Below are 13690 nucleotides of genomic sequence, written 5' to 3'. Positions count from 1 at the left end.
GGATTTTTAGCTAACAAAAGCCTCAAGAAATATGACAACAGAGGTCACTTTTATGACATCCAGAATAAAATCCTATATCCTCATAAAAGTGCTGTCATTTGGTAATTAGGTCAAGTACCATATATATGTTCCCCAAAACACAAACTATTTTGTTCTCAATTAGAAAAGTAATATTGCTAACTATAAAAAAAACTTGAAAATACTGAAAAGCACAAAGGAAAATTTTAAATCATCAATAATCTAGTCAGTACCAAGGACAATAACTCAATATTCTGATATATTGGCTTTAGGCATTTTATAAACAAGAGCAGCCTCAGAGAGTTGACAGGTTCTTTGTTAAACTAAGAGTAATCCTGAACCAAACAAAGGTTGAGAACTATTTTCTAATGGCTTACAACAGTGTTCTCTAAAATACTTCTTTCACTTAAATGTGTCATGAAAATTTCTGAATCATTACATATCCTACCACATCAAATGACGAACCACAGTTCCTTACATAGATAATAGTAGTTTATATATCAAATTCCCTACTGCTGGATATTGAGGATTATTTTTATTCCTTTTTCACTGTTATAAAACATGTTTAACATTTCCCTAAGTAATTTTTAACGTTAAGATTTTGTAAATGTATTATTTTACTTTAGTATATAATAAGTTATCTTTTTGCCAATACATGCAGTATTTACCTTATAGAACAAGTCCCCATGCCCTTAAATCATTCTATTTATGGTTTTCATGATTTTAATACCATCTCCCCTAAGGTTTCCTCGTATCCTAAGTTCTCCTCAATTCCTATTAGTTTGGGTGTTTTTATTTTATTTTTACTTTATTTTGTTGAGATAGAGTCTTGCTCCATCACCCAGGTTGGAGTGCAGTGGCGCGATCTCAGTTCACTGCAACCTGCGCCCCCTGGGTTCGAGCAATTCTCCTGCCTCAGCCTCCCGAGTAACTGGTATTACAGGCGTGCACTATCCAGCCCGGCTAACAGTTTGAGTGCTTTCAAATGGTATGGACTGTGTCTCACTCATCTCTTTATTTCCAACAGTGCCAATCACAGGACCTGCCAGATAGTAGGAACTTAATAATATAAGTAGTTACTTGACGAGTAAAATAACTGGTTAGCCCAACCCTTTTCTCTGATTGTTCTTGTTGCTATTCTCTAGAATCACCCCAAAGTACATGCACCATGACGCATCTGCCTTTATTACCAGTTTCATACAGGGCAGGGTGAGTGTTTTCGTTTGTTCCTAATATCTTCCTTGATAATATTCAGTATTTTTCTCACCTACTCTGCCCAGTAACATTGTGCTGCCATCAACACAGGTCAATTACGCACAATCACAAGTCCCTTTCTTGACAGTCCTGCTTCAAGATCCCTAATTTTATCATTAAAATTCAAATCTTTTAACCTTAAATACATTTTGCTATGTCAAAACTCAACCATTTTATTATTCACTCAGATGAATCTCTATAGTCTTTCTTTAATTTACTCCATCACTATAAACATAACAAGTACACTGGAAAATAACCATGTCATTAAATAGAAGTAAAATGACTTCTTACATCTATTAATCCTCTCCTTGGAGTATGTACTGTTATCATAGCAGCACTATCCAACATGAAAGTAATCTTATAATTTGCATTTGTGCTCACTCCCAGCTCCTATAAACACAAATATTCATGAGGTTAAAACATAGTAATATGGAAAATTTCAGATTTTCTGAATATTCTAGCTGCAATTTCTCATAATGCCAACTTTCTAGATCACTGGCCACTGCATCTTGCTGAATAACTAGGAAGTATTTTAGTTTCACTTGGCTAAGTCAATAAACGCGAGACCAAGGAAAATAAACTAGAAATAGATTACTTCCTAATTTCCATTTTAGGAGAATACTGACTCTTTTAAGTATTACACACCAGAGCAAAAGAAGGAAAATAAAATATTATTGTAAAATTAGGAAGAATGTGGGGAGGGGACAAGCTTAGTTATACTTTTCTTAAAAAAAAAACTTACGGATTTAGTACAATCCACTTATTAAACACACTTTAAAAAAAACCTCTACTCCCAATAATGGCATTTATCTATATACTAAGTGCCCTCCAGTAAGAATAAAATTAATTCAGTTCTAGAACTTTTAACAAGACAAATGCAGTTTGAAAATATTTTTAAATGGATTGCTTTCTAACACTTACTTTCATTTTAGCTTCAATCCACTTCATATTTGTTGCAGCTAAAACATGAGGAATGATAATACAATACATATGAAAATCTTGAATTTCTTTAAAAAAAAATCTGTATAAATAAGTTTTCTAAGCAAAACTAAAATTTTAAATGCATCAGAATTAACAGTCCCTAGCATACTTATGGTAATTTTCTTTTAAATATTGATAAAAGTAAACTTACTGCAGTGTGTCTTCAAGACAGAATAAATTTTAAACAACTTTTATCTATAAGATACAGGTAACCTATGCTCAAAAGAACTCTGAACCTAGGAAATTTATAAATCAAGACCTAAACTCTCTTTTTAAATCAGCCCTGACACTCTATCACCCAAACTTAAACTCGGGTGACTGGATCACTTTTTTCCATGTTCCTACTTCTAGGCAATGCACAGGTATACACAGCGTCAATATAAGCATATTGTTATGTGTCAAAAGTTTATGTTGAAAACCAGCTAGTTAGGTTCAATGAAAATCTGCATTTTGTCAGTCTCAGCATATTAATGCTCTCTGAGTCTAGCAACTTCTAACAAGAAATCTGAGACAAATTCATAAAGTATACCTGCATCATGTATCTGCTTATTGTCAGACATTAACCAGTTTTGAGATCATTAATACTAAACTTAAATCCTCATCTTTATGTGCTTTCCTGGTTTACTGGACTAAACTATACAGGTACAACCAAGTAAAATGTTTAAAAGAGAAAAGCAATTTAATTATTTGAAGTGTGTGTGTGTAATTTTTAAAAGCAAAAGAGGAACCTGAGTTCTCAAAATAAAAAATCTTCAGCATGCACACATACAAAAAACAGAAGAATCACTTTACACATACGAAACTGGTCAGTTGAGCTAAAATTTTAAAGACTGTTGTATCTCCAATGAAACCATCATAAGACAGAAAAAAAAAATTAATTCAGTACTTATTTAGTATCTGCAATTACCAGATGAAAAACAAAAAGACTCACAGCTAATAAAAAGTTTCTAATTATTAAGTAACTATATGTCAGACATAGCACTAGTTGCTATACTGATACTTCTATTCTTACAACTAACCTGTTATATTTAGTTATCTTCATTTCTCAGATAAGGAAACTAAGGCTCAGAGAGATTAAGTGACCTGCTCAGTGTCACACAATAAGAAGAGTCAGAATTAAAATCTTAAGTCTATTTAGCTCCAAAGTGAAGTACTCTTTTCATTGAACTACCACAAAATATCAGTTTATAAAAATAATTTAAATATCCGATTATAAAAGGTTCTCAAATTTTGTAAGTCTAGTTTAATAACATTTAAAGCATAAACTTTTTTCTCAAATATCATCTTAGATGTCAAAGTTTCTAAAGAAAAATTTGCTTACCAGCAAGCTTTCTTAACCTTATCTTACTAAACCAGAAAATTACATATTTTGACGATCATTTTAATCTTAACAGCTGTGAACTCACATATTTGTGGGGAGGAGGGATGTAAATCAATGCATTGCTTCATTTTTCAAGAAAATCTTGCTACCAAAAAACGTTAATTGAACTGAATAGTGTGCTTACTATTACAGTAGATATACTTCTTGGAGCAAACTCAGTATCTTATCACAGACCTGTACATTCTTGAAATGGTCCACAGACCACAATTTCAATGTCACTGCTTTAGTCCACATATTAATTTTTCCTTAAGTAATTCAAGTTGCCTTTATTTCCAGAGAACTATATCAGTGTGATTTATTTTAAACACCTTTTCCAAGTATTTTAAAACTGGAGTCAGGAAAAAAGGAGAAAGCAAAAATATTCTGAAGCATCAAGAATTCTACAGCAAGGATCAGAAGGAAAGGCTGGGCACGTTGGCTCATGCCTGTAATCCCAGCACTTTGGGAGGCCAAGGCAGGAGGATCACTTGAGCCCAGGAATTCGAGACCAGCCTGGGTAACACAGCGAGACCCTAAAGATACGTCCCCAGTTTTTAAAAAAAAATCAGAAGGAAAAACTTCAAATCAAGGTGGGGTCATTGGGAAAATTAGTTATTTTTATTCTTATACTATAATGTACTCATGTCCTACACTTAAATTAACTATCTCACTGGTATTTGGCAAATATATGTGTAAGTTTATATTATGATACACACTTCATTTTAGAAATTTGCTAAAAAATGAAAACTATTTCATATTTAAACACAGGTCATTTTAAGTCACATTTTATACAGCACAATAATATATGGAACAACCTTATTTCCACAGAAATCTAAGCAAAAAAATACAGCTTACACCAAATAACAATGTCATAATCTTCATAGGCAGATGTTAGAAATTCATGAAGATATGGCCGCATTAACTCTACCCCAGTCTCTGCACAAGACCTGTGGTCTAAAAGAAAATTGATAATTATTAGTTTACCATCATGAACAAGTACCTAATAGCAATTATTATAAAATGTAATATATTATGAAATGTAATATAAACATTCCAGTGCAAACTGCTTCAGACTGAATTATATTGGCTGACAAAAAGATGTCTTTCAAAACATACAATTTAAAATCCTTAAGATCCAATTTTAGTTGATCAATTTTGCTCAGTTTGCAAAAAGCAATACTGAAAATACAGGCTTAACTGGTAACCTGTAAATTTTTTTCTCACCTAATCTCTAAAGTTTAGATGCTATTTTTTAATAATGAAAAACAAACTATGTCCACTTATACTCACCTTAATCATCTATCTTGCAGATATAATCACATTTCATCAAAATGATAGGGCCAATTAACCAATTAATTAAATTTTTAAAAACTATACATTAACTTTTATTTTAGGTTTAGGTTTAGAAATAAATTCCAATATCAGAAGTTAACTATTTCTTGCCAACATTATACATAAGCGGAACATCTTTCTTTTTCAATGAACACAAAACACTTTTTGTTTTTTGAGACAGGGTCTCACTCTGTCACCCAGGTTGGACTGCAGTGGCACTCCATAGCTCACTGCAGTCTTAATCTGGGCTCAAGTAATCCTCCCACCTCAGCCTCCTAAAGTAGCTGGGACTAGGTTCATACCACCACATCCAGCTAATATTTTTAGTTTTTAGTAGAGTTGAGGTCTTGCTATGCTGCCCCGGTTGATTTCCAACTCCTGAGATCAAACGATCCTCCCACCTCAGCCTTCCAAAGTGCTGGGATACAGATGTGAGCCACTGCACCTGGCCTACATGAGAAATTTTAAATTCAAGAGTCTGCTTGAATATAAACAGAAAACTAGTGATAAAATATCAAAAATAATTTTTTAAATATTCCTTATAAAAAATTATAATCAACAGGAAATCACATGGTTAAATGATGATGCATCCATAAATTAGAACACTGGCCAAAAAAAAAAATGTATATACATATATATACACACACACATACATACATCATTCATAATAAACAATATTTTACTGAGATGATGTTCAATCTGTTATTAAATAATTAGAGGAGATCCATACAAACAGTCTAGAAGATATATATCAAATTATTAAGAGTGGTCATCTTTGGGTATCACTATTACAGATGACTTCTTTTTTTGGTTATCTGTATTTTCTACAATGAGCAATTTACTTTTGTAATAAGAAAAGTTTTCAAGTATTTCATGACAACCATGAGTTGCTAAGACAAAAAAAAAAAGAAAAGAAAAAAGAGTTGTTGTGGGTAACAGAAAATGAAAAGCATCATTAACTGACTTACCAAATAATGTATAATCAACATCTAGTACCAAAAGCTTTTTCCCTTCCCTGGGAGGATTCAAAATTTCCACTTTGTACTCTTTCACTCTGCGAGAAATTTTCAGTAGGTTTTCTTCCCTAATCGAAAACATATAATTAGATAAAATATTCACTTATTCTCACATGACAACTGATTACTTCTTTTTTTTTTTTTCTTTTTGAAGACGGAGTCTCGCTCTGTCGCACAGGCCCCTGGAATGCGTTGGGCCCCGGGATCTCCCGCTCACCTGCAACCTCCCCGCCCTCCACGGGTTTACGCCATTCCCCGCTCAGCCTCCCAAGTAGCTGGGACTACAGGCGCCGCCACCCTCGGCCCGCTAGTTTTTTTGTATTTTTTAGTAGAACCGAAGGTTTCACCATTTCCGCCCAGGATGGGGGGGGGGGGGCCCTCCGATCTCCTGACCCTCATGATCCCTGCCCGTCTCGGCTCGCCAAAGTGCCTGGGATTTACAGGCTGAGCCACCACGCGCCGACCAACTGATTACTTCTAAAAAGCAAAAAAAGCACTTACCGTATTTTCTACTTCAACTACTTCATCTTCAATATCAAAGTCATTAACAACATCATCATTGTCAGGGGGTGGACCTAAGACATCTTCCTATTAAGATGGAAAAAGTTTTGTTTTACCATATTATCCTTAATATAACAAATACATGCATAGCATAAAAATCAAATGAGAAATACAATTTGAGTTACAGAGTCTTTTAAGCCCACACTGGAAAATCTCGACAATTAATAATTCATTATGTATGTTTCCTGGGCAGATTTACCATATTAAAGTTGACCATTTGCACTACTACTATACTTACATAGTTAATACCACATTCACGGTGCGGGTTTTATTTTTCATTGATTGTTAGACTGACAATTTTACCACAATTAAAACTATAATACAACAGTGCAGTATAAATCATAGTATCTTCAAATGGACAAATACTAACAAAAAGTAAACATTTACCAAGCTCTCCTCACGAGTTCCCATCATCATGATTTTAGTATTTGGTTTCAGTTTGAGAGCTCCAAGCTTAACATCATTTTCTGCAGGTTTGCCTACAATACAAGCAAATGACTGTTTTCTCACAGCTGCTGGTTTTACTATTCCGTTATACAAAACCCTACCATTAAAAGGTTTGGTACACAAGTCACAGCAATTTTGTTGTTTTGTTTTCCTACATTAACAAATTGTTTCTGCTGAATTAGTCATATCTAAGACACTAAGAAGTCAAAATTAATACAAGGGTTATTTTCTCCCCAGTTCTATGTTAGATGAACACCTTTATTCAACTACCTAAACAAAATTAATTCATGTTTTATTCTGTTGTTCAAAATGAGTATTACTGTTTTCCAGGAAGCCTTAAAAATTGAGTGCCTAAGAAAACTGTAGATTTACTGTTACTCAAAACTCACTCTTCAATATGATAATCACAAAACACCATAAAAAATGCCTTTTAAACTGGATATGAATGCTGCCTGTAATTTTTAAATGTTGTCTTTACTTTTGAAACAGAAAAGATAATTTTGGAAGAGTACAAGGCCCTTGGGAAGAGTACAAAACACTGTGCTAAAAGGCAGATGTCAGAAAATAAATGAGTTTCATAAAGGACTTCTGTGTTAAAGGTTTAACAAGCAAATACCAACTGTCTAAAACATCAAAAGTAATCTTAATAATCATGGTATTTTCAAGGACACTTTAATATTCTCACTTTTACCACTAAAACAATTTTAAGAATATTTCTACTAAAGAAATCGCGAAAGGGAAAGACTTACTAAACAACAGACAGCAAGTATAAATTATTAAACAATTATACTCAAAATAATTATTAAAATCCATAATACTAAAAATTCAATGCAAAAAAATCTGAAGAGGGGAGAGAATTACCTTTAACTTTGAGTCCAAGTAACTTTTGGCGTTCTGGAAGCACTCCTGTAAGGGTCTTGAGAAACTGTTTGAGATCGAGCACAGTATCATCTTCTGAAAGTGTGGTCACTGAATACTCCTGTCCACCCCATTTTACAATGATAGGGAGAGCCATTCTTGAAACATATGAGGAAGCACCTTTCCTTCAGAAAAAAAATACCTGGAAAGAAAGACAAAAAGTGAACAAGTTAAAATAGATACTGTATACTGAAGCCAAACTTTTAAGTTTTATGTGTACACTTTGAGCCCTATTTTACAAATGATGACACAGAGGATTTTTGTCCGTACAAGAATACTACCAGAACACCAAAAGATCCTAGGACTCAAAGTTAAATTCCCCCACACTCCTAATTTTCGGCTTAGAGTTACTACTTTCTAATACTCTGACTCTCACTGTTCAACTGGAAATGTGCAATTATGAGCTACCATTCCTCCTGCTCTATTTGGTCAGGTTGATGCTACAGGCAAGTCCTTCCCTGACAGACCATCAACGTTCATTTAACATTTGAAAGGTAATGTGGTGTAGTTAAGAACACAGACTCTAGAGCCAGATGACCTGGGTTCAGATCCCGGATCTCTCCCACTTAGCTATCTGACTTTGAGAAGTTACTTGACTCTCAGTGCCTAGGTTTCCTCATCTGTAAAATAGGGATGATGATACTACCTACTTCTTAGGGCTCTTATGAGGATTAAATTAATTAACATTTACAAGTTACATAGTGCCTAGCACCTAGTAAACACTACATAAATTAAGTATTGGTTAAACAAAAATCTTTTTAAACTGAAAGTTTATTATGTTCCAGGCAGGCACTGTGCTAAATAAACAGTAAAGAGCCATTATTTGTTTCATATTTTATGAATTGAAGTTTTTACACAATCTCATTAGAGAAAGTAATTTGGTAAGTTTCCCCTCTTTTACAATTAAGGAAACAGCAGTTTTGAGAGGCTATGTAATCTGCACATAGACACAAAGCTAGTTACAGAACAGGTCTTCTAACTAAATCTTAGGTTTCTTCTCCTCCACAATTCTCTCTCTTCAGTTGAAAGTACAAGGGTTAAGACACCAAAGATCAGTGTATTAGCCTGTTTTCACACTGCCAATAAAGACATAACCAAGACTGGGAAGAGAAAGAGGTTTAATTGGACTTTACAGTTCAAGAATGGCTGGGGAGGCTCTCAAAATCATGGTGGAAGGCAAAAAGCACTTCTTACATGGCAGTGGCAAGAGAGAATGAGGAAGAAGCAAAAGCAGAAACCCCTGATAAACCCATCAGATCTCATGAAACTTAGTCACTATCACGAGAATAGCACAGGAAAGACTGGCCCCCATGATTCAATTACCTTCCCCTGGGTCCCTCTCATAACACATGGGAATTATGGGAGATACAATTCAAGTTGAGATTTTGGTAGGCACAGAGCCAAACCATATCATTCTGCCCCTGGCCCCTCCAAATCTCATGTCCTCACATTTCAAAACCAATCATGCCTTCCCGACAGTCCCCCAAAGTCTTAATTCATTTCAGCATTAACCTAAAAGTCCACAGTCCAAAGTCTCATCTAAGACCAGGCAAGTCCTTTCCACCTATGAGCCTGTAAAATCAAAAGAAAGCTAGTTACTTCCTAGGTACAAAGAGGGTACAGGTATTGGGTAAATACAGCCATTCCAAATGGGAGAAATTGGCCAAAACAAAGCAGTTACAGAGCCCATGCAAGTCTGAAATCCAGTGGGCAGTCAAATTTTAAAGGTCCGAAATGATCTCCTTTGACTCCAGATCTCACATCCAGGTCACGCTGATGCAAGAGGTGGGTTCCTATGGTCTTGGGCAGCTTTACCCCTGTGGCTTTGCAAGGTACACCCTCCCTCCCAGCTGCTTTTACGGGCTGGCATTGAGAGTCTGCGGATTTTCCAGGTGCACGGTACAAGCTGTCATTAGATCTGCCATTCTGGGATCTGGAGGATGGTGGCCCTCTTCTCACAGCCCCACTAGGGACTCTGTATGGGGGCTCCGACCCCACAATTCCCGTCCGCACTGCCCTGGCAGAGGTTCCCCATGAGGGCCCCACCCCTGTAACAAACTTTTGCCAGGGCATCCAGGTGTTTCCATATATCTTCTGAAATCTAGGCACACGTTGCCAAACCTCAATTATTGACTTCTGTGTACCCACAGGCTCAACACCATATGGAAGCTACCAAGACTTGAGGCTTCCACCCTCTGAAGTCACAGCCCAAGCTGTACATTGGCCCCTTTCAGTCATGGCTGGAGTGGTTGGGAAACAGGGCACCAAGTCCCTAGGCTGCACACAGCATGGGGACCCTTGTCCCAGCCCACGAAACCTTTTTTCCTTCCTAGACATCCAGGCCTGTGATGGGAGGGGCTGCCATGAAGGTCTTTGACATATCCTGGAGACATTTTTCCCTAGGTCTTGGGGATTAACATTAGGCTCCTTGCTACTTATGCAAATTTCTGCAGCCAGCTTGAATTTCTCCCCAGAAAATGAGTTTTTCTTTTCTTTTGCATAGTCAGGCTGCAAATTTTCCAAACTTCTATGCTCTGCTTCCCTTATAAAACTGAATGCCTTTAACAGTCCCCAAATCACCTCGAGTGCTTTGCTGCTTAGAAATTTCTTCTGCCAGATACCCTAAATTATCTTTCTGAAGTTCAAAGTTCCACAAATTTCTAGGGTGGGGCAAAGTGTCACCAGTATCTTTGCTAATACATAACAAGAATCACTTTTACTCCAGTACCCAACAAGTTCCTCATCTCCATTTGAGACCACCTCAGCCAGGACCTTATTGTCCATGTCGCTATCAGAATTTTGGGCAAAGTCATTCAACAAGTCTCTAGGAAGTTCCAAACTTTCCACATTTTCCTGTCTTCTTCTGAGCCCTCCAAACTGTTCCAACCTCTGCCTGTTACCCAGTTCCAAAGTTGCTTCCACATTTTCGGGTATCTTTTCAGCAATGCCCCACTCTACTGGTACAAATTTACGGTATTAGTCTGTTTTCACGCTGCCGACTAAGACATACCTGAAGCTGGCCAAAGTGGCTCACGCCTGTAATCCCAGAACTTTGGAGGCTGAGGCAGGTGGCTCACCTGAGGTCAGGAGTTCAAGATTAGCCTGGCCAACATGGTGAAACCCCATCTCTACTAAAAATACAAAAAAAATTAGCCAGGTGTGGTGGTGGGAGCCTGTAACCCCAGCTAGTTACAGTTCCACAATGGCTAGGGAGGCCTCAGAATCATGGCGGAAGGTAAAAAGCACTTTTTACATGGCAATGGCAAGAGAAAATGAGGAAGAAGCAAAAGCGGAAACCCCCAATAAACCCATCAGATCTCATGAGACTTATTCACTATCACAAGAATAGCACAGGAAAGACTGGCCCCCAATATTCAATTACCTCCCACTGGGTCCCTCCCACAACAAGTGGGAATTCTGGGAGATACAATTCAAGTTGAGATTTAGGTAGGGACACAGCCAAACCATATCAGTCAGTAAATACAAAACCCATGGACACAGAACTAAGCACACAAAGATTATATAGTGGCTGCTACTAATGTAAATAACCAAACATATGTCTCATCCTGCATCAAGCTTTCTACTTTTCATAAAACTCATTCCTCCCAGAGTCCAGAGAACTGGATTTTCTAATGTCAACATATTGGTATTTCCAATGCTTTCACTTATTTGATGAAACATTTGATTGCACTCTTCATGCAACTATTAGGACCAACTGCAAGAAAGAGGGCAAATTTTTAATTTAAGCATCCAAAAATAATTTGAGAACAGTGTCTCCTACTAAGAGGCCAATTAGCAGAAGAGAGCACCATAAATTCACTTTTATATTTACTCATATATGAATACAAATATGAACTAAAAATGTATACTTACTCCTATGTTTACAACGTGTTCTACTGAAAACGTAAAGCAAGTGTGTTAGCTTAGGGTAATGTATTCCATTTTACACAGAACTGTAACAAATGTTATATTCTTCAATTAAAAGTGGACCTTTTGAGTTAAACCGAAATACAGTTGAAATACTTTCTGTAAGAGGTAAGAATAAAAGGGAATCCTAACAGAGCTAGAAAGGCAACCAGCACTAATATCGCATATACTGTGATGAGTAGTAGCGCAGAGTTTGGAGTGAGATCATCTGAGTTCCAGGTGACTCTGGACAAGTCATTGCTCTTCTAGACTAGTGGTTTTCAAAGCGTGGTCTCTGGGCCAACCAACAGCATTGACCTCACTTGGTAATTTGGTAGAAATGTAATTGGGGCGGAGAGAAGGGACTTAGGAATCTGTGTTTTAACAAGGTCCATCCTCCTCACCTCTGATGCATGCTCAAATTTGAGAGCCAGTGCTACAGGCTCTTCAATGTTTTCAGCCTTAAAAAAAAAATGCCAGAGGGTATGGGCTTTATATGGTTAATAAAGCACCATTAAAAACGTTATAAAGCACCTATCCCACAAGTGGAAATTCCAAGTTGGCAAATGCCTTAAAGGGCCAAGCAAAACAAACACCATAAAAATTGTAAATGCATATGTCTTTAAGATTTGTTTAAAAGTTACTGAACCTTATTTCATCATTATTAAGACCATTTACACCAATGAAGCAGTGTGACATAAACGCATGAGCTATTTTGCTTTCACATTTAACCTTCTTTCTTAGTATTTTGCATCATTTCAGATCCCATCAGACTTATAAACTGAGAAACGATTTGGGGGGTGGGGGGGAGTGAAGTTGGCAAACCCAAACAAGCAAGCAAAGAACACACTTCTATATGGTCAACCTAGGGTCAAGAATATCTGTTTACGTTCGAGTTCTGCCTAACATACTGCGTTGACTTTGCCTAGTCAATCTACCTCTCGACCTCAGTCTTCTCAACAAGATGAGGCTACTAATATACACTGGACAGGAGTAGTGTTAAGGCATGAAGTAACCTGTGACAGCACTTTGTAAACTGTAAAATGCAATACGAATAGTGTTCATGATGGAATAACAACATGCTAAACAATTTAATTATCTCACTGAATCTTTACAATCCTGAACCAATAGCTGTTGTCCTCATTATACAAATGAGAAACCTGAAAAGAAATTAAACTTGCCCGGGACCACAAACCTAAAAAGTGGCAAATGAAGAAATTTTAAAGTATAGCAGTAAAAATAACACTTTGGGAATTAATGGGAGGCTAACTTTCAACAATCCCAGCAAAAGGTAACCGTGAAGCACTAAGAATTCAAGGCGAGAACCGCACACCAGCAACAACTGCGAGGTGATGCAGCGTCGGGGGCTGTGCTGACTGATTTAGGGTAGCATCAGGAGGCAGGTGGAGACTCCAGACCAAAAAGGTCGGGATGCTTTCAACAAGGAGGGTGAGAGGAGGGATGGACAAGCCTGAGAAGATGGAGGGATGAAGTCTAGGGACGCAAAACCCACTGGGAAACAGAAAGCCCTAGAAATAGGCGAGACCGCTGGATAGGAGGACAGCAGCCCCCGCGACTAAGTGGGCCGGGGCTAGGGCCCTGGGCGTCGGACTAGGACAGGCACTATCCCCAGCCCGCCGCAGTGCAAGCCACGCCGCGCGGGCGGCAAAGCCACTGTCCCCGAGCCCCAACAGCGTCTCCATGGGGAGCGCGCCAGGGTGCCCCGCAACCCCTCACCTGGAGCGCGGTGGAACCAGCTGCAGCGGACGCAGAAACCTGCCGCTGCGAGACCCAAAGCAACCGGAAGTGAAAGGCGGGACCGGAACCGGCTGAAAAACCGGAAGTGGGTGGTTTGAAACGGAAATGTGCTGAGGACTGAACAGCTGCTTCCTTTGAA

At 37.6% G+C, this 13690-nt stretch overlaps 1 protein-coding gene across 2 annotated transcripts in view; it reads right to left on the bottom strand.

The window, feature by feature from the left end:
- Positions 1 to 13690, bottom strand: part of UBLCP1 (ubiquitin like domain containing CTD phosphatase 1) — a 36203-nt gene that overhangs the window by 9213 nt on the left and 13300 nt on the right. The window contains exons 1-8 of one of the 2 annotated variants that reach the window (XM_017885728.1): positions 13531 to 13611; positions 7831 to 8029; positions 6910 to 7001; positions 6467 to 6549; positions 5914 to 6032; positions 4469 to 4567; positions 2194 to 2231; positions 1564 to 1662 (exon numbers count right to left, since the gene is read on the bottom strand). In XM_017885728.1, the coding sequence (XP_017741217.1) occupies positions 1564 to 1662; positions 2194 to 2231; positions 4469 to 4567; positions 5914 to 6032; positions 6467 to 6549; positions 6910 to 7001; positions 7831 to 7984 (684 nt within the window). In that variant the 5' untranslated portion in view covers positions 7985 to 8029; positions 13531 to 13611. Of the gene's footprint in view, positions 1 to 1563; positions 1663 to 2193; positions 2232 to 4468; positions 4568 to 5913; positions 6033 to 6466; positions 6550 to 6909; positions 7002 to 7830; positions 8030 to 13530; positions 13612 to 13690 lie in introns of those variants that run through there. The other variant, XM_017885729.1, reaches the window with a different exon arrangement.

Source organism: Rhinopithecus bieti, unplaced genomic scaffold (assembly GCF_001698545.2).
Source record: "Rhinopithecus bieti isolate Rb0 unplaced genomic scaffold, ASM169854v2 scaffold_15146, whole genome shotgun sequence".
Taxonomy (NCBI): Eukaryota; Metazoa; Chordata; class Mammalia; order Primates; family Cercopithecidae; genus Rhinopithecus; species Rhinopithecus bieti.
Note: the sequence above shows the minus strand (reverse complement) of the source record. Positions and strands in the feature narration are given on the sequence as shown.